General features: G+C 43.3%; 1 protein-coding gene across 1 annotated transcript in view; it reads left to right on the forward strand.

Moving 5' to 3' along the window:
* Window positions 1-9,206: 9,206 nt before the first annotated feature.
* The window catches only part of LOC308375075 (anoctamin-4-like), a gene marked incomplete at its 3' end in the record, with an annotated part of 33,498 nt that continues 18,953 nt past the window's right edge, over window positions 9,207-23,751 (forward strand). The window contains exons 1-4 of the mRNA XM_080851118.1: window positions 9,207-9,231; window positions 11,257-11,334; window positions 12,973-13,197; window positions 23,342-23,509. Of these exons, the coding sequence (XP_080707244.1) occupies window positions 13,035-13,197; window positions 23,342-23,509 (331 nt within the window). The 5' untranslated portion in view covers window positions 9,207-9,231; window positions 11,257-11,334; window positions 12,973-13,034. The remainder of the gene's footprint in view (window positions 9,232-11,256; window positions 11,335-12,972; window positions 13,198-23,341; window positions 23,510-23,751) is intronic.

Below are 23,751 nucleotides of genomic sequence, written 5' to 3' on the forward strand. Positions count from 1 at the left end.
CCGCAAATTATCAAATTGCCCCCCCCAAGCAGGGAAGCCCCACGGCGCTGACTGGGAGTGAGGAGCTGATGGAGATTAGACGCACACAAACACAGGTCAAGGTAACTGAGACAGAAACATCTCCGTAATGACTGGGAGAAGCTCGCAGTCATGTCGGCCTCTCCCTAGGTTGCCCACGCAACAGCAAATCACACCGGAGACTCGGCTCGCTCCTTCATGATGAAACCCGGGGAAATTCCATAGCCCTGGCAGACTGTGTTGTTGTATAATTGATGGTGTGTGGCTGGGAGTAGGAACGCCATGCCACACACTCCAATTAAAGCTTAAACTGCTGGGAAACTACAAACTGCATGTGTTGCTTGTGTAATTATTTATGCGCTTGGCACCGTCTGTGTTTGACACGGAGTATGAAGGTAAGGTTGGAGGATACAAACATAATGTGCAATTAGCTGATCTAACTGGAGAATTTATCAACTATAAACAGCGTTTTGTTTTCCTGTTAAAAATAAAGACGGACTAAAAATAGTCCCAACCCCACCATGTCCATCTGTTTATGAGTACCACAGACAGAACTGGATTCACTTCAGTGAAACCAAGGTTGAAAAGCAGTCCTTAGCAACACAGTAGGCCTGCTAATGCCTTTTGAGTCATTTTGTCTTTGAAATCATCTGATCAAACTCAATCGACTCCGTGGTGCTGCCGTACCCAGCTGGCTAAATATATCAAATGAATTACCTTCGTATCCAAAGTCAATATCCAAATCTAATCACTGTGAATATTTGCTCTGGTTCAAGAACTACAGCTAAACCGATGATGAAAATGCGGACAGCAGAAACGCTCTCTCACTCTGGCCAGTCACCTCTGTGGATTCCCTGCTGGCCCCTTCAGCACCAGTCCCTTTCAGACAGGCTGATATGGATCGCCCAGTGCACTTCAGCACATTACCGTTCCGTTAAAGGTCATCTCCTGAGCCTTTCGTTTCATTACGCTTATCTGTGTGTATGATCAGAGAAGGGCTGACGAGCAAGGGATGGGGGGGAAGGAACGAGGCCCAGCTTCCCAATCAACAGTGAATGCTCAGGGCTGTAATACCTGGTTAAATATAGCAGCAAGGCGAAGATGAGCATTGATTTCTGGGGGCCAGTGGGGCATAGTGTGATGGGCACAGCACTGTGTTGGTTAGGCACCAAGGGGAATCTGTGAGACAAGACAACGAGATGAGGAGTGTGTGTGTGTGTGTGTGTGTGTGTGTAGGGGGAGGACTGCTGGCCATGGCTGTCCCCTGTCCACCCGAGTGGCGATCGCATCCTCCGGAGAGGGGACTCACTTCGACCAGCGGAGCGTGTCACACTGAAAAGTAATTACAGTTTCCCTCAAACTCCCCCGCCCTCACCCCCCACCCCAACACCCAGCTGATGTACACAGAAAGATGCATGTAGACACACACACACACACTGCACTGCATGTACACACACACACACACACACACACACACACACACACACACACACACACACACACACACACACACACACACACACACACACACACACACACACACACACACATACACACACCATCACCCTCTCCTTGATCCACCCCCAGGATGAAATAGAATTTTGGGCCTTGGCATCTACCTCACTGTAAAATATTCCTAATCTCCTCTTGATAAAAGGGTCATTACTCTAAAGCCTTTTTAAAAGGGAAAGTGTCACCTGTAATTAATTAAAATTGCACTGTACAGCCACAGAATGAAACTGGGGGAACCTCCAGTGAAAAAAAAGTAATTGAGTCATGGCTTCCCTCAAACACCTCAACCGGGTTCCTATTTCTGTCACCGATGGCAACAGACAGAGATGAGATTGATTTTTTTTTCTTACTCTGAAATGTGTCAGAGATGAAAATCTTCAGGGACCAGTGTGCAAACCCAATTCTATATCAAAGCGACCATCAGCCAGCATGAGGGTTCGATGACCTACTTTCCAAAGCGTGTCCACCACGCCACCTGAAATCAATTGGTCTGTAACGAGAATGGATAGGATAGGTCTATCACAGGGCAGGGTCCCAGGTATAGCGTTCACAAGGCCGTGAAATAATCCATTTCAGCACCGACTGAAAACAGCAGGGAGATCAAACGGCTGTTATAACTTGTGTGTGGGCTGAGGGAAGGACGTGTGACTTTGTGTCAGTATCTAAATGACAATTTGCATATTCATTCAGCAGATGCATTTGTTTGACACCAGAAGCTCTAGAACCTTCTGCATTATCAAAGGCCTGTGTATGGAAACATTTCCACTGGACATTTCTCTACGAAACAGTAACCATGTCAGCACAAATAAGTCTCTAAATTCAGTGATTTACTTCAGCAAAGGCAGGTCTTTGCTTAAAAAAAACTCCACTAGCAAAGAAAAGGTCACACCCATAGCAATGTTCAGCCTTGTCGTTGGACTAACAGGTCGCTGAGATCAATGACTTGAGCTTCAAGGCAACCACTCCAGTCGCTGTGCGTACCACTTTATTACTAATACTGAGAGATGAAGTGTGACTATAGAGTTACTCTCTTCATTTCAGAATCATCAAAAGGCCTGGACAGAATCTGCCAATACGTAGACATGCGTATCCATCTTTTTAATTCTGTTATGTTTCGAGGTATATTTTCAAATGGGTAAGGACAGTGCTTTGTTATTCAAATCAGATAAAGAGGGCACTTATAAACGCCAGCTCAAAGGATATTCCATTGAGAGAGTAATTCATCCATCTAGTGAAAAAAGAAAATAAGATGATGGCTTCCCACATAACATAATAAAAATAATAATAATAATAATTATAATAAACTTTATTTGTTTAGCACCTTTCATACAGAACAATGCAGCTCAAAGTGATGCTTAACAGAAAATAAACTACCTGCACAAAGAAGTTACATGCACAGTGATTCACATAAAAATAGACATAAAATAAGCATAAACATAAAAACTGGAAATACACTACAATATTCTCCCAGAATATCTGGAATATATTACATATAATATTGTCTTGCCATTATCTTGTTTCAGTTCTGACATCCCCTTCCATGGGCTGAGAGAAACTCATTCGGTATTTGCTCAGCAATGTGAATAATTAATATTCAGCCTCTTAGAATTTTCCAGATGTTATTTGATGAGGTCATTCATTAATCTGAATGAAATTAAAGCCTGCGCAAACATGTAAATCTACACATAGGACACCTTCAGATGTGACTTGAAGCCATCATTTGTTATTATTTTATATGGTTCCTCTCTCTTCTCTGTCGCCCACATTTTCTCTTTCTCACACACACACACACACACACACACACACACACACACACACACACACACATAATCCTCCCAATTCCCCAGTATATCCCGAAGCCAGAGAAAGGCAGCACCACTGGATCAGAGGCTAAATTGGCAGGGAGAGGATGCAGCCTGCTGCAGCGGGGAACAAAACAGGTGGCCAGGGAGGCGAATGCAAATGTGGGTAGCTGGGAGAGGGGGCACGAGACATCTGGAGATCAGCACACACCTCGCCAGGGAGAGCCAAGCGGAGTCAGCCAGGAGCCAGGCGCCAGCGTCCAGCGGGGATTGAGAGGAACCTCCAGAAAATACCACAGAATGGCCTTGAGAAATGAATGGGAATGTTACATTTATTCGCTTTACAGAAGGTGTTCCCCAAAAGCAGCTTACACCATGTCATACTCTTACAGAGAGAGATGAGACCATGAGCCCTTAAGCATTCTTTTCCATGGAACTTTAAAGGTTCTATTTCAATCCGTCTCCCCAAACTTATTCGGTCATGTTCTGTGTCAAACATCAACTGCAAAGCAATTTTCAGTGATGAAACATTTTCTTCACCAAAGGGTTTTGCATGTGGGAAATATTCGATGTGGAACTTTAGCTTCCCAGCATAACATTTTTTTGTTCTCAAAGTCTTAAGTGCCAGTGGTCATTGAAAACTCCCTCTGTTAATTATCTTTCCCAAATAATTATTTCCTCTGATGCCGATATGAGATTTGAATCATAAACCAAATGATACCTGCTGCCAGATCTGTCACTTGAATGGCGGCCAGGAACTTATGGTAATGAGACTGATGTTTAATTCCACCCCAGCTGTGCGCAGGCCCTGGTCAATAACCCAACCAAAATATTCATTAGGTCTTCTTCTGGAGCCAGACCACAGCCATGCCAGATATGAAAACACAGGTGTCAACTGCCAATGAGCATTGGTGGTACTTCAGCTCCCTCTAGTGTCTGACAGTCTTGTGGTCGCACAAGATTTTTTTCAGTGTGAAGGGGCCGGTATTCATAGTTAATAAGGATATGCCATAGTCAATAATTCCATCTTATTTATACCTGGTATAAATGTTACTTTTAATAGCATGTAAGCATTCCTGGGTGAGGGTACTTTGATTTGACCTGAGGACGGAGGTGAGAAACACCTTCCCCCTCCGGGTCAAGACAAAGAGTCTGCAGCCATGGCCTATTTGAATAGATGGTTACACCCCTAAACATTATGTATATAACAGCCTGTCCTTTAAGGAATAGTCAGATAAGCTTAGGTGAAACGCTGTGAGTGAGTGTGTAACTTCAAGCCTCTGTCTTACAATGATTGGCCATCATTGTTCAAGAACAAACCTGGATCATGACTGACAAATCCACGACTGAGTCTTCCAATATATGGTATAAAATCTATATACTATCAAGAGTGATATAGAGGGACATTTGTAAATACATAAACATATAAAATACAAAAATGGCTAAATGGTTGCAATCCATTACAGGAGTGGGCATTATTATACAAATTCAAACTGAACCACAACTCCAGAATAATGGTCCACATGGATTACTGGCCTAAGTGATTATTACCCTGTTCACAATATTAAAGCATAAGTGATTTTAATAAGTGATTTTAATAAGTGATTGCACTGTGAAGAAAAGCCAGGCAGGCCTCTGGAGCACATATTGCAGAACCTAAAATTTTAAATAAATACTTTTGCTTGGCCATGGCATTTTTTAATAGTATGAGCGTCGCTCCTGCCGGAATACACCCTGCTGCTTTGTATGCATAATTAAAAAGGGACTTGAGTGCTTCAGCTACGCATCCCATCTGATTGGTGCAGACACGATGCCAAGTGAAGGTGCACCGAAGTCAGCAGAAACTCTTGTTGTGCACAAAATAAGATGCAAAAATGGGTTGCTTTCATTTGAATGGGAGTAGAGTTGCTTACTACTGCACAATGAAAAAGCGAGTTCAGGCTGGGAAGTCGTCCTGTGCAATGTCACAAACTATGTAATTTCTCAGGGAAATGTAACGTTTCCAGTTTAATCTGAACTTTCGCTGTGAAACTCTCAGATTCACATAATGATGATCACAGTGATATGGTACATACATTATGGGGTCCTGACCAGCCACCAGCCCCCAGAGAGCAGAGCACACACCTTCAGCACCATGGAGAGCGCCTCTTACTCACAGCACAAACCCTTGGGCGTGGTTCCTGAACGACGGTTCTATCCTGGAGGGATGGTGAGTACCATGGAGAGCTCCACTGGCACGCAGGTGTGGCTCCAGCCTACACCAGGATGGCCACAGGTGTTCGCAATTGACTATCAGCCTCAGCCTGATCAAAAAAGTCTGGGAAGCCTATGAGCAGCAGACCCAGGCAATCTGTCTGAAAGGAAGGGCCCACTGCGTCTGTTTCTGGGCTGGGCTGGGCTGGGCTGGGCTTCCCAAACTGGGCATTTTGTTGCCAGTAAGGATTTTCTTTTTGAAAGACTGTTGGTGGAATGAACTGTCCATTTGCCCGATGACGAGGCCAAATTTAAGTTTAAAAGACTGAACTCTGCCTACACCTGATGAGGCCTGTTTAAGTTTAAACGACTGAACTCTGCCTAAGCCTGATGAAGCCTGTTTAAGTTTAAAGACTGAACTCTGCCTAAGCCTGATGAGGCCTGTTTAAGTTTAAAAGACTGAACTCTGCCTAAGCCTGAAGAGGCCTGTTTGAGTTTATATTTAAGTTGTTCTATTCCCCTTGCCTGAAAATTGAAGCGTAAAGCATTTTTTTTGTGTTAGCCTGCGGTTTCAACCAACTCCACCAAATCCTGTATCTCTGTTGCCAACATGAAAACGTAATCAGCATTACAGTAAAGCAACACTGCAACAGTTTGGCGCTTTTTAAGTTCTGTTTTTAACCAGCAACTACTTTTGCAACAAATGTTCTGATGTTTGATCAGGTGGAGGACAGAAAACACACACCTGTCATTCCAATTAGCCGTCCACGCTATGCACTATGTAGTTCTGTGGTTCAGACCACCCTGTGAAAATATTATATAAAAGCCTTCAAAGGACAATGTTAACAACAATATCGTTAACCAAAAGGTGCCAGTTAGCATGTAAGCAATCAGGGTCAACTGGACTGTTGGTTGTCATTTTCAAGGTTTTTGCATGCTTTTGAGGGAGGTTGTTTGCTAGTTATAGACCAAAACTTATCATCCATAATAATTATTTTAAAGTGAAATGGATATAGGGGTATTCTTTCAATAAAGGAATTCGTTTCCACTCACTTTGACTCTAGTATCCTCTGTCTAAGACTATAAAGTCAACTTTTAATGAGATTTGGATCATTATTGCATCTCGGAGCAAGGAGGTACTGGAAAACGGATTATTTTTCATTAGAGGCCCCTTGTCTGGTACACAGATAACATCACTGAGACATTTCTGAGTGCTGTAAAGTTTTAATTAAATCACAATGAGGTTTCTAGCCCTCGGTTTCACTTTCTGCCTCGAGCACTGCCATGCAAGAAATGGCATTATGACTGGTTATTTTCAGGCTGATCTCTTAGTTTAAGATTAGACTGATAGATTAGTATTGAGACTATGATTTACCACCAGGTAATGCTGCGATGCAAAAAAAAATCCAGAGTCTTAAAAACTGCTTTCCTGAATGGAGAGGAAGGCATTGTATTATCTTGTATGACATCCTCTTTCATACGGTTTGTGACTATGCAATCAAATGAGACCATTCTCCTAAAGAATCCTAAGTGTTTTCTCTCTCTCTCTCTCTCTCTCTCTCTCTCTCTCTCTCTCTCTCTCTCTCTCTCTCTTTCTCTCTCTCTTCATTTGCACCTGTCTGCCCCCCACCAGCTGTGCAGGAGCCTACAGAAGAGAGGAGGAGCGGGGGCTACTAGGAAAATGGGTTTGTTGGGTGGAGAGGTGATACTCCCTCTTTTGTCCCCTAAAAAGTCCCTGTCCTCCAGATTTGCCCAGTCAGCTGTCCAATGTTGTTAACAAAGCCCAAATGCACCTTGTTCCCCTGACCTTTATCTTGTTCTAGAAAAACACAGCTTCTACAAGTGCATCATGGGCAGAAAGACAGATTCACTTGGGCCAGTGGCAGTCTGAATAAGGAGTTTCCTCTTTTAAAAAGTGTGAAAAGAGATGATGCAGATAAATATAAGCAAATGTTTGGTGTCAGGCGCTCGTATAATTGCTCACAATGGAATTAGGTACAGAGCAGAGAAATCAGCCATGAGCACGAAAGCTTTAACCCCTTGTGCATTCGCATCCACACCGCCACTTCTGACCACCTCAGGTTTTTGTTTTCTGCTGAGGGGAAAATGCGCTGAGGAGATTCAATGGCATTTTCAGAGAAAGCCTAGTTCTGGGTCCCGTGGGGCTCGCTTGCTGTGTAAATATGGAGCGGGCCGAAGAGGATCTCTCTGTTTGAGTTATGGCCTGACATTTCTGGGCCACTCTCCCGGGGCCCCAGGGCCTCCCTCAACAGAGCAACACCTTCTGCTGGGGAACGTTTCATCATGGGCTTAGAACCGGAGAGGAAGTGTTATGTAAAGCATTGTGTAATGCTTTCTTTTTACTGATCCTTATCAAATAATGAATGATTTCTCATAATGGTATTGCATTTGTGTATCAGACTTTGTGATAACTATGTGATCCTTAGTAACATCCTGAGATTATGGGAAATTCATAATTTGACAATGAAGAAATGTTTGGCTGTGGTCATTACAGACAGTTTAGTTAGCGTGATAATTTCTCTTCATTAGACCAATTGCTCAATCTCTCTTGAAGTTATTGGCAGCATATCAATATTGACTGCGGTAGATAGTCTGGATAAAGACTACTCATCAATACATGAATGCTGGAATGCTGTGCCATGGATGTATAAAGTTATTGACTGAAGACCTTATCATCTGCTAGTAATGGTTAAATATTTGGCTTGCACTGATAAAACAAGCTACACCTCTAAATGGAGCCCTTCAGAGGTTCACATTCTGGATCTCGTCAGAAACGACAGGGCACCACACTTGACTTGATGAATAATGTCCTTGTTCACCTTTTTGGCTCATTATGTCAGTGACAGGCCCTTAGTGGAGGCTAAGTGCTTTACCATCTACATCAGAGCCAGTGATTAAACTAGTCATCACTATCAGCCGCCCCATTTGAGCTAATGGCGCAATCTGGAGGGCCGATGTGGCTGTTCCACTTCATTAAATGGACACTATAAGCTTTGAGCATTTTTTCCGCGTTAATCATCCAGTTGTATGATTTGGCTTGTAGGCTATTTAGATAAATATGCAACACAGCTTGTATTCTCTGCATGTTGTCACGTGACATAAAAAAGTCAATTGAACATCTGATGAAAAGGGCTGTCATACATTTGCATGGATATGAGGATATCAATTAGTCTACGCTTTATATAATCATAAAAATAGGTAATGTGTTACACCTGAGCCACGTGAAGAGACCACGTTGGTCGAAAACCTCTCCCCCTAAGTCCGGGACGCAGAGGGGAGGAGGTGTCCCGAGTGAACAACCTTAGCGAGGCGCACCTCTCGCCCTGTCAAAACTACAGCTATGATGCCCTCTTAATCTAAATCGTATTTTGGGCTCGGTTTTTGACCTTTGGGTGCTGAGGTGTCTAAAACTCATATTTCACTGAAACGTTCTGTTCTGGGAGGATGGTGGAGCATGATTGCTCAGGGACAGATGTACAACTGATCCAGCAGCGCTGCCCGACCATGAGGATTCAGCCGGGAATATGTAGTGGAACATCGGACCAGCGTTGCTGTAAAATGCGTGATCTGGACTTGGCTGCAGATACTGATGAGAATGTATCCTTGGAAATACACGATGAATCGACAAGGGTGTGCCCCGAAACCCCAAGGCTCAGGGCACGGTTATCTTCCGGCTCAACTCAAGGTAGGCTAATCACGGGAACTTGACGTTTGTCAACTTTATCAGATAGCTTCTCATGGGTTCTAAAAAAGTTGACGGGAGTTTGCTACTTCGGGTTTTGAAAAGCCTAAAGGAAAACACATGTGACCAATTTGTCATATAGTCTTCATGTCGATTATCGTTTGTCAGTAGTGTCTGCGATGAGTTGAAAGCTCCAACGTGGTTTGAGGTGAAGCATCTTCTCATTAAAGTGTCGGGATACCGCCTCTGCGGAAACGTGTTTGGGCGCGGTTCGGAGTGTGACATAATTGTTGTGTAAGCTCATGAGCTGTAAATTAATGTTATCGTCGGAGTAGCCTAACTTCATACAACACACATGCCTTGCCAATTACAGTAAGGTATGACAGTGAAAATATAATCTTCTGATTAACTGCAAATGGTGCATTTGTCAGCGTTTGTTCCTGATTACCCTAGTTACCCTATACATGTGTTCAATTCAGCAAACTTATTAGTAAGTAGAGGGTAGCCTCCTGCTTTGTACTCTCAAACTGACAGACACAAGCCCTTTCTATTCTGCATGTGTTTATATATCCCATGTAAACGTGTGTGGAAGGGTAATCATGTGAGCAAGTAGAAGCTATGCAAGGATGGTAAACATCTATTTTATGTTACAGCAATTAACTGCTGCAAGTACCAGCAGCCTTGCCAGAAGACCCACTAATGATGTAAAGTGGGATGAGAATTATTGTCAACCCATGCTTTTCTTTTTCTTTTCTGCAGAGAGAGAGAGAGTGTATGTGGCATAGGCTATAGATAAAAAATAAAAAAGTAATACAATTATGTTTTTCATTGAGGAATATTATAACAAAACATTACTGTGGATGTGGATATGTATGTGTGTTTGTGTGCTTGTTTGTTTGTGTGAGTGAGTGTGTGTGAGTGTGTGTGAGTGTGTGTGTGTGTGTGTGTGTGTGTGTGTGTGTGTGTGTGTGTGTGTGTGTGTGTGTGTGTGTGTGTGTGCGCGTGTGTGCGTGTGTGTGTGTGTGTGTGTGTGTTTGTGTGTGTGCTCGTGCGTGCGTGCGTGCATGCGTGCGTGCGTGCGTGAGTGCGTGCGTGCGTGTGTGTGTGTGTGTGTGTGTGTGTGTATATGTCCAGGAGTGTGGGTTATGTTTGTTAAAGGAGAGGAGTAGAAATCTTTTCCATCACTTCATAACCTCATCTGTAACTCTTTATGTTGTGGTCAGAGTGCCAGCCCATATACTGTCAATATTGCTTTTTCTTTGACCTCTCAGGTGCCAGACAGCCTCTGAGAGACCGATCAGTCTGGAGCCTTTCATTGGTCAATAAAGGCCACTAGACCATAAGGTCCTGGATGGGTCTAAGGGGGGGTTAACATCCCTCTCAGGTTGCACAGAGGAGTACTGTTCATCCTACATGTGCATAGTGGACCCTGACAGGAATTTGTCAGTCGGTATGGACAGAATGCTGTACTGGTTCTGATGTTTTTGAAAAACGGTTCATGTTTGATTTGTGTTACATAACAAAGATCAGGCTCATTGTATCTCTGAAAATCCCAGTCTCCTGCTGTTCAACGCATTATTTAAAAATGAACCACAAACTGTGTTTAGCCAGTGAACAGAGAACAGTGATCACATCTGTCAAAAAAGATCAGCTGTTCTGTCAACCACAAATTTAAATAGGACACACAATTACAGACATTTACCGGGTATGTTTGTTTTGACCATTCGTTGACCAAGTTATAATAGCTTTACATGGTAGCCACGTTTTTTTTTATATTTTGAACTTCTCGGATAAAAAGGTCATTTGTATGCAGTTTGCAGCTGCTTCATTTTAGATTCATAGATGTTGAAGTGGGGAAATATGAACCATTACTTTGCCTCGTCAAAATGTCAATCTGATTCCTGCTGTGACCTCGCTGGCTCTTGTGAAGGGAAGCGAGAGTAATTCCAGGGGATTGTTAAATGTCTTGGTGATGTCTCCTGTCTGTCACTGGCCTGAAAAAAAGAAGAGTGTATTTGTCTCCCACAGACCGTGAGCCAAGCTGCGGCAGCCACAATGCATCCACGGGTACGAGCTACTACAGCTGTGTCAGTCAGATAACCATTGGTGAGTACGTTTTTGAGAAGAATGCTGGGTAACACTTTATTTGGACAGTTTATTTGGACAGTCTGCCTTCCGAGACTTTACAGATGGTTTGTTCAAATTCAAGTTCTGTCTTTCTAATTATCCACTGAACATCACATTAACCCAACCCAACCCATAACCCTAACCTTAACCAACACATTGTAGTGAACAAGGTTTGTTTGATAGATAGTTTGTTTATAATCTGTGCATCTGTGGATAGTCTGTAGGGGACCATCCAAATAAAGTGTGATCGAATCCTGTAATGTTTAAAGGCAAACAATTAGGAAGACCTTGGAGAATCTGACCAATTAGGTCTGAGATCAGTAGCTGTCAAATAAGATTGGGTAAATGTGAGCTAATTAAAAAAAAAAAAGGTTACCTGTAAAGATAAAATGGTGATGCCAAACAAACCAGCAAGGCTCAATTCAAAGCTCACTCACTGATGAGTGCTTCTGTTAGGCCCCAGCCCTGACTTCCTAAAAGTGATTTGTGATTGATGTCTCCACGTACACATAATGTGGTTTGGAGAAACTAAATTGGAGTGCACTTTTGAAGTTATATTTGAAAGGCCTGATTAATTATCACGCATCTGCATGGTACCATTATTCAGCGCTGGAGCACAGACAACCGAAAAGTCAGAGCACAGTGATATTTAGCCACACTGACTGGAGGCAGATGAATTCTGATTAAAGGCAATCCTTGCACTCAGCAGAGATCGACCTATTTGAAGATATACAGCAGGTTCCTTAAAATGTTCCCCCTGCTCTGAGAAGAGGAGGAAAATCGATGGGCTTTCACAATGTGGCGCTTCTAAAAGAATCAATGCCTTCACTGCCATAATGATTAAAAAGGCATGTCTGTGGGGTAGAATAGTTTTGTCCGCAGTGGGTAAGTACGGTCAACATGTAGCTACTATTCTGTTTGAGCACAAAAGAAAGGAAAGTGGAGTTTCTAATGACCTTGGGAGATTGGTAGCTAAGGCCTGTGCACTATCCTTTAAAAAAACTGACTTCTGGGGCGGTGGCCCTGGTTTGGGGTGCATTGCAAATGGCAAGAGGGCGGAAAACTGCAGGTGGTGTGAGGTGTGCGCCTGTCGCTCCTCTGAGAGCTTTCTGGGCATTTTTTTTTTGATGACTCCACCAGGGATATTGCTGATATACTAATTGGCCACTTGAATCATTTGAAAAGGTCATTATAAAAAGAACATGCAGTTAAACAGAAGATTTGGATGCATGCCAGTGTAACATTAAGGTTATGTTCAAATGGATATAGCGAGGCAATTAGGTCAAGCGAAGGAAGAGTAAATATACATGTATATTAAATGCAAGTTAGGAAGCTGTGGTTCACTCAGATTTTTTTTTTTATGAATGTTTATAGATGATTCAAATTTAACAGTTACCCCCACCAACCCCTAGTTCACTCAGTTTCTGATGCAGATAGTAAGAAGGCATTTATACGTAGCCCCCATGCTTCCTAAAATGAATTTCCATTGTTGCCGATAAGAAATATGCTTCCATTACATCACATTTCTCCCATAATGCAGTGCAGTACATCAATAGATGAGAGACAATCACGGGATGCAAAGGGCTCTTGAACCATCTCTCTCAACCCCCCCTGCAGGATTTGACCCGGAGGGCCAGGTGGCCATTGGCATCTCCCACTGGAAGAGGCCGTACCCGCTGATGTGCCAGGCCTTGCCCAGCCCGGATGGGGTGCAGTCGGAGGCGGCTGCGTTCCCCTGTCTGATGGAGCACGCGGAGCCAGTGTCCTGCCCGGCGTCTCTGTCCATCACCCCTCTCCCCTCTCACTGCAGCAGCCAGGACACCATCAGTGAGAGCAGCGCCAGTAAATATCCAATCCTGTTTAACTTTTGCACAGTTACATTATCCCCATTGTTTGAGATACCCTATACTGTAGTTATGCATAATGCATAATAGGGCTTCCCTCTTACCAGACGGTCAGGGTTTTGGTTCAAATGGATGTATTCAGTTGGTCAGTAGTCAGAAAGTTGCAACTTTATTCAATGCTTGAGCAGATCTAAATCAAGTGCATTGAAGGTGCTTGGGTCACTACTGTGATTACTAAATCAAGTGCATTAAAGGTGCTGGGGTAGCTACTGTGATTGCTAAATCAAGTGCATTAAAGCAGCTTGGGTAGCTACTGTGATTGCTAAATCAAGTGTGCTTTTGTTGCTCTAATGAGTGCTGTTGAAATGCTTCAGTCAGTCAGTCAATGAATAAGTGTTCTCACCCGTCCCCTTCTCTTGGTCATATCAAAGTGTCCTTGATATTCCCCACCCCCATGACTACAGGCCTTAGACACATTTGCTCACAGCTGGATCTCTTAACCAATTTCCCCTGTGGACAACTGTTGTGGAGTTTCCCGTCTCAGAGGTAGTAGACTGATACATATTCATGGAGGGAGGGGCTATGGGGTGATACCTCTTTGACTATGGAAAAATTACCATCAAGGGGTATCGCAGGAACTGCACTGTAGTGGGCTAGTATTAAGCGCCTGCAAAACACGCGCCAGACACAAACACCATTAGGCGTATGTATATATCTTAACAAAAATGTGTTCGATTTTACGGTTGAATAAGATACTTTGGCTATTGTATTGGGAAAGCATACAGGTCAAAGTTTACTAAACGTTACATCCACCCTCTTTGAGGTGTGCACTGCCCTGCTATTGTTTCTAACATTACATGTGACAGGGCAACAGCCGAGTGATCCTTTTCTAAATTTAAAAACTCATTAAGACCTACCTAAGGAGCAGGAGAGGCTGAATGGGCTGGCTACCCTGCTAATTGAAAAAGCAAATCATCACCACTTTTATGTTGGAAAGGTTTAGTTCGGCTTGCAGGTGTGCTGTGCCTCTTGCTGTGCTCGGTCAGCTTGTCGGTCTTGACGTTCAGATTTTGCGCCTAAACTAGCTATATCGTATCGTCTCGTCACAGGATCAAAAAGAGACTTGTCATTAGACATCAAGATACATATTACCCAGTAATCATCATTGCATATCTGTATATGACAAACAAACAAAGACAATATTGATAAATAAAGATTTAACGTTTTTTTTATAGTTTCTGTAGTTTATTTAGGATAAGCATATAATATATATTGTGTTATAGATTGCTACTTTCCCCAAAAATGATGAAAACCAGGACAGAGACAGGTTTGCCATTTCGAGGGCATACGTATATAACATAAAGTGTCATAAAGAATTAAAAACGAATGAATTGTTGGTCACAGACGCATTTACTAGCAACACTCTGGCAGTCGTATGTCCGAGAAAAGTAGTAAGGCATGGCCTCCTTTCCCTACGAACCCTCCGCTCTGGCTGCATTGTCTATAGTTATGCCCCTGGCGCACATGAATATTTTCTAACCCATCGCAGGTACACTCAATTAAAGCCAACAGCAAATTAACAAAATACACCTCTTTCAAGCACAAATAAGAGATACATAACAGCGACTTCATGCAGAGGCTCTGGTTTAGGGCCCCCCTGAGCTCATGGGCCCCTGGGCCTGGGCCCGGTAGGCCCATTCGGTAATCCATCCCTGCTGTTACTGATGCTGTACTTGAAATCTGAGAGAGTGGTAGAAGACCTACAAATGAAGCTGATCAGCGTGTTAGTCAAGCACCTAGTGGCTTTAGCGGTGCCGTTAGGGATTTGAGGAGTGGCAAATTTGAAACGCTTATAGCTTAAATGGATATCTGAAGGATGGCAATTGAAAATTGTTCCTCTGTCTACAATGTCTGATGATAGTTTTTTTGAGAAGTTTTAATGCATATATCAATGATTTAGGGGGCCCACACAAACAAATACATCGAAAGAGCCGAGACAGAAACAGAGCATATAAAGTTCACAGTGATATTGAGAAACATGGTTTAATTTTTTGACAGTAAAAACCACTTACACTTTCTTGACGAAAGGATGAATGGTACTCACATCCATACATTTATGTTTCGAGAGCACATATGTTAATGTGTTAATTGGTCGACATTTTGAAGTAATTTGGATCAAAGAAATTAGAAGAAAAATCAGCTTAGATCAGACAGCAGCCTCTGATTTCAAGGTGGAAACAGTGTGTACCTCTGATTTGATGTCATCCCAATCCCACTGTGGAAGACTACCCTCTGTCCTTGGAGTCCCATCATACATTTCTGCTGTTCAACACCAGCAGCTGGCTCCCATAAAAGCACTCTCGCAGATGGTCAATCACAAAAACCATCGTAAACGATTAAGAACAACCATTACAAACAACAGAGCCCGTTGAGATGCTTCTAATTTTTAATCACTTTATTTTCGTTTGCACTGTAGCTTGAAGTCAGGAAACGCAGCACACATTTAACATTATGCTAATTTTCAAAAATACGTCAAATTGGCACTGTGCACATTAAACCGAATAGTATGTTAGTGTATGTATATACACGTGTGTGTGTGAGTGTGTGTGTGTGTGTGTGTGTGTGTGTGTGTGCGTGTGCGCGTGTGCGCGTGTGCGCGTTTGTGTACATGTCTGTTTGTGCATGTGCCCGCGCAGGCACTTGTGTCCGTTTCATGGGAGAGCAGTACCTGCCCCTGTGGCCAACAGCGTTACTAACACAGCCAGCCCTCCTCTGATTGGCTGCTAACACAATATCAGTGCCTTCCGATTGGCTGTGGAGAGTGACTGATCAAAAATTCCCATCGTCCTACAGCTATCCCTCTCTTGCCTCCTCAACTCACTGCTTGGCTTCTTCCTCTTCTTTTTCTTTTCTGCGTGCTCTCTTTTTTTCTCTTCTTCCTCAAGAGAATTTGTTTTTTTGCAGCTGTTTCCGAGCCTCTCTCCTTGATTTCAGCGTATGGGCATCAGTTGCAGGAGTGGATGACAGACTGTGCTGCTGCTGCTGCTGCTGCTGTTGCTGCTGCTGCTGATGCCTCTGTTTGTGTGTGTGTGTGATTGGCTTTGAGAGTGTGTGGATGTGTGTGGTAGCTGGAGAGAGGTAAACACAAGGACCTCTGCAGGAGTTCTCCATCCCATTACACTGCTGAAGGCACGCACACACACACACACACAAACACACACACACACACACACACACACACACACACACACACACACACACACACACACACACACACAGACGCACACACACACACACACAGATGCACACACACACACACACACACACACACACACACACACAGAGGGGCTGACAGTGACAGGACTTCAGCTCTGTCAGCTCGCTCCAGGTAGCTGCTCTCTAGCTCTTTCTCTCTCTCTCTCTCTCTTTCTCTCCCTGTCTGTCTGATGGGTTACCATCTGGTGGGGGCTTCCCCCACGGTCCTGCACACTCTGGGGGTCTGAAGCTGTTTTCTCGCCACACACGGTAAGTCCAACCGCTCACCACAACACAAGCTCTGCTGCTTTCATTTCAAGGCTCCGTTTGTTTTTGCTGCAGTGCTCTCTCTCTCTATCTGTGCCTCTCTCTCTCACTCACTCACTCACTCTCTTGTACTACAACCTACATAATCTCCTCCCCCCCTCCTCTCTCTCTCTCTCTCTCTCTCTCTCTCTCTCTGATCTTGCAGCCCCCCCAGTCACACACACATTTGACCTTCTCACTCTCCCTCTGTTTTTTTCTCCCTGTCTCCTCCTCATCTTATTGCTATCGCTCACTGCGTGTCCGCTGGGTATGGTAGTAAATGAGTGTCTACTTATTGTAGTGCTGTTCAATTATGCATCGTTCCCTGAAGGAGAAGTGGGTCATGACTTGAGGGAGTGTGTGTGGTGTGTGACACGAGCGCACTCTATGTGTGACACGAGCACACATGTGTGCGTATGTGTGTGTGAGAGTGGAAGAAACAGAGAGAGAGTATGTGGCATACCTGAGACTGTTGAAGATGTATGAGAATGTATATATTGTTTGGCGTTTTGCATTTCCTGGTGTAGGTGTATGAAGGTTTATGTATGGATTTGTGTGGATATGTATTTATGTATGTGCCGATTTTGCCTTTGTGTGTAATTGTTTGTGTGCGTGGATGGGTGTGCATGTGTTTGTGTGTGTGTTTGTGTGTGTGTGTCAGGGAGCACACATGTGTGTGAGGCAGCTGACAGGCATGAAATTGTCATTGTGTGTCCTAGGTCTGCTGGTTCCCTGTGCTTGGTTAGTGGTCTAGAACTGAACCAGCTTTGGATGGCCATATTGTTTTACCCCCTCTTGTCATTCTGTCGTCCTATCAGACTAGTTCCTTCCTGGCTCCTGAGCTCTTGCTAGTGCTGACATCATACAGCAGTGAACAACTGTAGCCAGGGAGCTAAACTCCAGGGAATTGTCTTTAAAAGTCTCTGCCGTCGTGCTTTAAAGGGCTCTCAAGCTTTTAAAAGTCCTTTTACCGAGAGCAGAAAATAGCCGAAAAATCGACTTTGCACTCACAGCAGAGCAGGCTATCAAGTTGACCCAGGTGTGGGTAAAGGAAATATATATCTGCTGAGTATATTTGTGGTGTATGTATGTATGTTTTTTAAATGTTTATTCGGGGTAGGATTGTGAGTGTATTTCTGAGGCATGCATGTGTTTTATGCACTTACTTTCACACATTTAGTGAATGTGTGTGTGTGTGTGTCCGTGTGCTATTACAAGGGCGTTGTGCCGTGTTGTTCCATCACTCTCAAATGAATTAGTGGTTCAGAAAGAACACAACCCAAATACAGTTATGGTGAGGCGAACTGGAAATGCAAATATGAACAAGCACATATAACAAGTCCCCTACTTAAATGATCTGTTATGAGTCATTTTGCATTTGGTTTCAGTCTGCCTGCACTGTCTCCTTACTACATTTTCAGAATGCTGCAGTTAGATCATAAACATTATATCTGCATGTCTCTTACAGAGGATACTGAATATAGGCGGAAGCATTTATATATTAGTATCAGTTTTATGTTCATATCACCTATAGCAATGCCGCTTTTTTACAGAGGTGCTTAAAACCTCCTTAGAGAGCAGTTACGGTTCAATGAGAACAGAAACATGGACAGTAATGTCAAAAGATTCCCCTGACAGACTTACATTTAAAAAAGAGTTGGATCATTATGATATCTGATGACCTATTGCTACACCTCGTTGCTCGGCGGTAATGAGATTTTCTCAGGGAGTCAGGATTTGTTGTAAGCCAAATTGTGGACCAGGGTACAATTTCAGGGAGTCCAAGAGTGACTCCAATGCTCCTCACCAGCTCATAGCTTTTTCCCCTGTGCCTGTTTGTTTGTTTTTGGATGTAAATAAGCGCTAACAACAGGGCAACAGTCTTTTAACGGTGTGTTCAAAGTGTGCTGCCTGCAGTGTCCTGGCAGAGGTGCATAGGCTGTATGCTGTATGCTGTTTTTTTTTTTTTTTTTAAATGATTAACGGGAGTACAGGCTGTTAAGAAAGAACTGGAGAGAAAAATGAGTAGGAGGGAGGGAGGGGGTTACTGTTAGTTCCAGTTCTAGAGCACTTGACATGTAAGTATACAGACAGGCTGTTATCCTCTTATCACAGCTGGAAAGACTGGATGACGCTGGATTCTCAGAACAGTGTCTGCCTTTTAGATCCCAGTTATAATTTAAGCAGAGGTTATATTCAACAGAGATTGATTATTGAAAACCTTTGACACAGTTTATTACGATTACATGTGTATATTTGGTGTGCACTGCAGTCCTCTTTACAGACGCTTTTGGCTACTCTCAGTTAATCTTTCACCATAAAGTGCTTGGGATTGCAATGATCTGTTATTGTGTCTGTTGATGGGTACAAAATAAGCAACATTGTGGGTGGTCTCATTCAAATCGTGACTCTCACAATGAAGTTAACACAGATACAGTTGGTTGCTGTTAGAATAATAGTTTTCATTTGGATAGGAGCCTAAAGCCTATAGAGTGTTTTCATCTATCATCTGTCTGCAGTGGTCGAATAGTCTTTTTGCTATGGAAGGTTCCTAACTGAGGGAAATAACCCGGAAGAGTCTAAGTGGCAGCAATGATTAGAGCTGGTTGAATTATCTAAATACTGAAGGAATGGTGCTCCAATCCTTCCTTTCTTATCTCCTTTAAGGTACACTGGACCATCCTTTACGAAAGGAAAGGAGATAATGCTGTCCCTCAATTCCTTGCAGCAGCAACAACAAACTAACACAATGTCTTGCATCAATAACATTGCATAATTACGTAGCCTTGAGTCTCTTAGCTCGCTTTTGAAGTCCTTATGAATTCTCCTTAACATGTTTCCGTGACCTAATGACATTTTACATCAAGGTCAAGGAAAAGTGGGTAGGAAAGAACAAAAGACTTTATTCTTTTCTGACTGTTTGACCACAGCCATTGAGAGTATGTTCTGCAAGATCATTGCCATTACTGAGCCTGAAGCTAATAAGGGTAGTGTTTGTATGTATGTGTATTGGATTGGATTGGATGGATTGGATGGATTGGATTCAATTTATTGTCATTGCACAGAGTACAGGTACAGAGGCAACGAAATGTAAAGTGTATTGTAAGTGTGACAACCCCTGGACCTGCTTCAATAGCCACACCTCCGATTTGATCGTCCTCACTCACCCATTTAATGCACTAATTCCATTGTTTTGCCACCTGGCTACCCTAACAAGCAGCACCTGAACTCTTGGGCTCCTGATTGTTTGATTGTTTTACCCACCTGTACTGGAATTGTTTTATAAGCTCCCTTGTTAAGGCTAGTCTTGAAGGAGCATCTGTTGTTTGGCGTACGACCCCTTGTTTATGTGGACATTGTTGATCGGTCACTTGGAATGCTTTCTGTTGAGACCTTGTTGATAGTAAGGAATAAAAGAAACTACGCTAGAAGCACCTACCTCCAGCATCATGGAGGATTTATTAGACTATGCATATCTGTAAATAATTTATCTCTGAATTGCAAGGGGTTTGGAAGGAAAAGGGCATTATGAACAACATGAACATCATCTCATAAAAACTATCACCAACACTGAGACTGGATCTGGAATGTGATGCACTTGATAAACATGGCATAGAGCACAGAGTACTATGAGGAGTAAAACTTGGAATGGTATTGCGCTTGCCTTCTGGTGCCAAAGACTACCAGAAATATTCAGCTTGAATCTGAATCTTATTACATGTTTTCAAGCCCTCTTTTACATTCTTAAATCATTCTTCTTATTGAACTCCAGTATGTGAGAGTCAGGTTCAACTATGTAGAAATACACACATCCATATAGGAATAATACAGATTTGGGTGAGCAATATTCATTTACATTAAACTCCACACCAAGACCTGTATGGGGGTTTTACTGACATCGGCCAAATGTTCTTGGATATACTGTATCCACCCACGCAAAATACGTTTTTATGTAGGAGGACAGGCAGTTCAATACTGAATGACTATTCACTCTTTCAGTACACTGCCGTTGTTGGCTGTTTGGAAGTTTACTTTAATTCGAAAGCACAGACATTTCTGAGTGAAAAATATTTGAGAATCTCAAACCCTCTTGTAAACAGAAACGTAGTGATTTTTTATAATGGGTCTATGTGTGAGGGAGTGATAGAGACATCTTTTTTTCATTCCAGTTCAGCCAATCCATGACTTTTGATTATCTAACTAGTTATATCTCTAGTCTGTATTTTGACATTGACTAAAGCTGTATAGTTTTAAATGCGGTTCTGATGATTTAATCTCGTTATTGGGAGATGGAATTGAACTATAATGATGCCTGTTTGCACCTCTAAAACTCTCTCCATCTGCACATGCTGCTGAGATGCATCTCCCTCATCTCATCATGATAAATCTCAATCATACATGAACAGCAATTTGGGTTTTGTGATCTGTCTACAGACCCCCCATCCATCACATTAAATGTGATATAAAATCTCACACAGGAGCAATAAAATCAATATTTTAATTTTCTCAGACTCTGTATATGAAAGGTTGGTACTTAGCTGGGGGTGTACTTAGCTGGTAATTGCAGCTTTTAAAAACCACCATTCCTTTGAAACCCATAGAAGGTCGACCTTTTATAACTCTGCTGTTTCTTTTCTTTTCCCATTGAAATGATGACGGCATGAGCCTGATATGGGATATATGTAAATTGGTGTTTGAAGCACTTCCTACCGCAGAGTTCCTACTGCATTTTCTTTGCATATTTTTTTTGAATAGCTGTCAGATTTCTTTCAACTTGACATCAAACTGTGTGAAACTCAAGCCAGTCCTGCAAACACCATGAAGGATAAACATGTGGTTTCACATTGATGTTCATTTGTTTAGCACCTTTTATCCAGAGCGCCGTAGAGCACAATGCAGGCACACACTGTCTATTTGCATTCTCTTTGTGAATTGAACTCATGACCTTGGTTTTGTTCGTGCCTTGCCTTATCACTGTGCTACAGGAACACCTTCAGGCTCTTAGTCACTGACCCCACCATTTTATCACTAGCAAGACATCTTTCACATTTAATTACTCCTCTTCATTGACGTCATTGAAAATCCATCACAATAATAATGTTTCCTAACATTCCTTTGTCTCTGGGATGAAGATGGAAAACTCTATGATGACATACTGTGGCTACTGGCAGATGCTCATCCACATTCATAATCTCACAAGGCACATACAGTAAGCTAAGCAGGAACCCTCAGTTCTCAGTTCACCATCTTCTCTATGTCTCAGTTTGCGTTCACTTACGCACTTATGCTTGCTATTTTGAGTGAATAAGTCCACTCACACTAATAGATATGGCAACATGCAATGCAGTGTGGGTACCCGCATGGTGTACTCACACCGTTCAAACAGTTGAGTGTGAAACGCTGGACACTTTGCGCCCACCAACCTCTTTTTCGGTGGTAGGATGATATTGCTGTGGCGTTGTGATCGACATTTCATTTAAGTGCACAACATTTGTATTGGATTTGAGACAACACTGCCCCTGTTGAAATTCACGCACCACGCAAGTCAGTTAAAAGTGTCTGCATGGTACTATGTTGAAGTATACTGGTGTAAGGATCCAGAATGATACAGAGTGGATGAGGTGAGTTCATACAAAAGATTGGAACAGGAAGTCTTTCATCTCCTCAGGACTGTTTGTCAGCCACCTCAGGTGCGGAATGCTGCACAGGCATCATCAGGGGCTGTTTTTTTCCCTGTCACCTGTAATCAGAGCCCTTTTCACACAACCATTTTAGATGAGTCAATAAAGTCCCCATAATACGTAATCCGCTCCGTAGTTTCCTCAAAACTAACACAGTGATTCAGGGTGAGCCGAAAGAGCCAAAGGGAAATGGAAAGGAAGTGGGGAGGGGAGGGGGGGGAACTATATTAAAACCTGCCGGCGTCAAGGAAAACTGGTTATCAGTCTTGCTCTAGCTGACAGATCCCATTGTTGTTTTATTAGCCGCGGTGGTGCAGGGCTGCTCTGTGCTCGGCGGGCTGCGGAAGGGACCATCAGTGAGGAGTTATTCCTCTGGGACAAACGCATCGCTCAGCAGAACAGAACGCTGAGTCGCTTGTCCCGCTGATGACCTTCTTCAGCCGCCCCGAGTGCCACAGATCAGAGCCTCACAGACCAGAGGGCCCACGACAAAACTAGCGGGCGGCTAACCCACGGCCTCTTTGTGCTTATTTCCCAGAGATTTCAAAAGGTTTCTTACCTTGTACGGTCATTTTAGTACAAAAACAAATGCTGGTTGTAGTGTAGTGTTTGTGGTGACCTGGTCATACCCTAATAATAACTCTGTCAATCACGCCTTTGTCTCTTTAGAAAAGGCACCACTGAGCTTTAGGTTGATTCATTCAGGTGAGACAGTGAAGTGAAATCGGAGTTCAATCAATGGTCTCCGAGTCAAGTAAATCAATCAGTGGGAGTGCTGAGTCGAAAACGGAGGCGAGCAAATCACAGCGCTCCTTCCTGACCAAGTTTCCCCTCCTCAGCAGCTTCCAGGCTCTGTGATCGCTGACCAGGTACACCCCCCCCCCCCCTTGCTGTCAACAGGTGTGAGTTTCTCTCTTCATGGAGCTGAGCCCCACTGGTACAACCTCCGCAGCCAAAGTGTGTTGCGCCCCCTGGCCCAGCCCCTCTTTGGGACAGCCGTAACCATGGAAGAGTCCTTTTCCGGGCCACCAGACGCCAGCAGCACCCTGGATGAGTCTCCCCCATTCGGTGAGCTCTCTCATGGCAGCTTTGGCGCCACTTGCACCCTGTGTGAATATTCCCTATGCAGATGTCAGTGTCTGGGCCTGGATTCTCACAAATGGAGCACTTATGTCATAGAACTAGATCCATCCAGCAGGTTAAGAGCAGTTAAGAGGTACAGCTGAACAAACAAGGCATCTTAAGTGCAACACGATCAGAATCCAGGCCCTTCACAACTAACTGTGACTCACCTGTGTTTAGACCTGGTT

The sequence above is a fragment of the Sprattus sprattus genome (assembly GCF_963457725.1).
Source record: "Sprattus sprattus genome assembly, chromosome: 14".
NCBI classification, from domain to species: domain Eukaryota; kingdom Metazoa; phylum Chordata; class Actinopteri; order Clupeiformes; family Clupeidae; genus Sprattus; species Sprattus sprattus.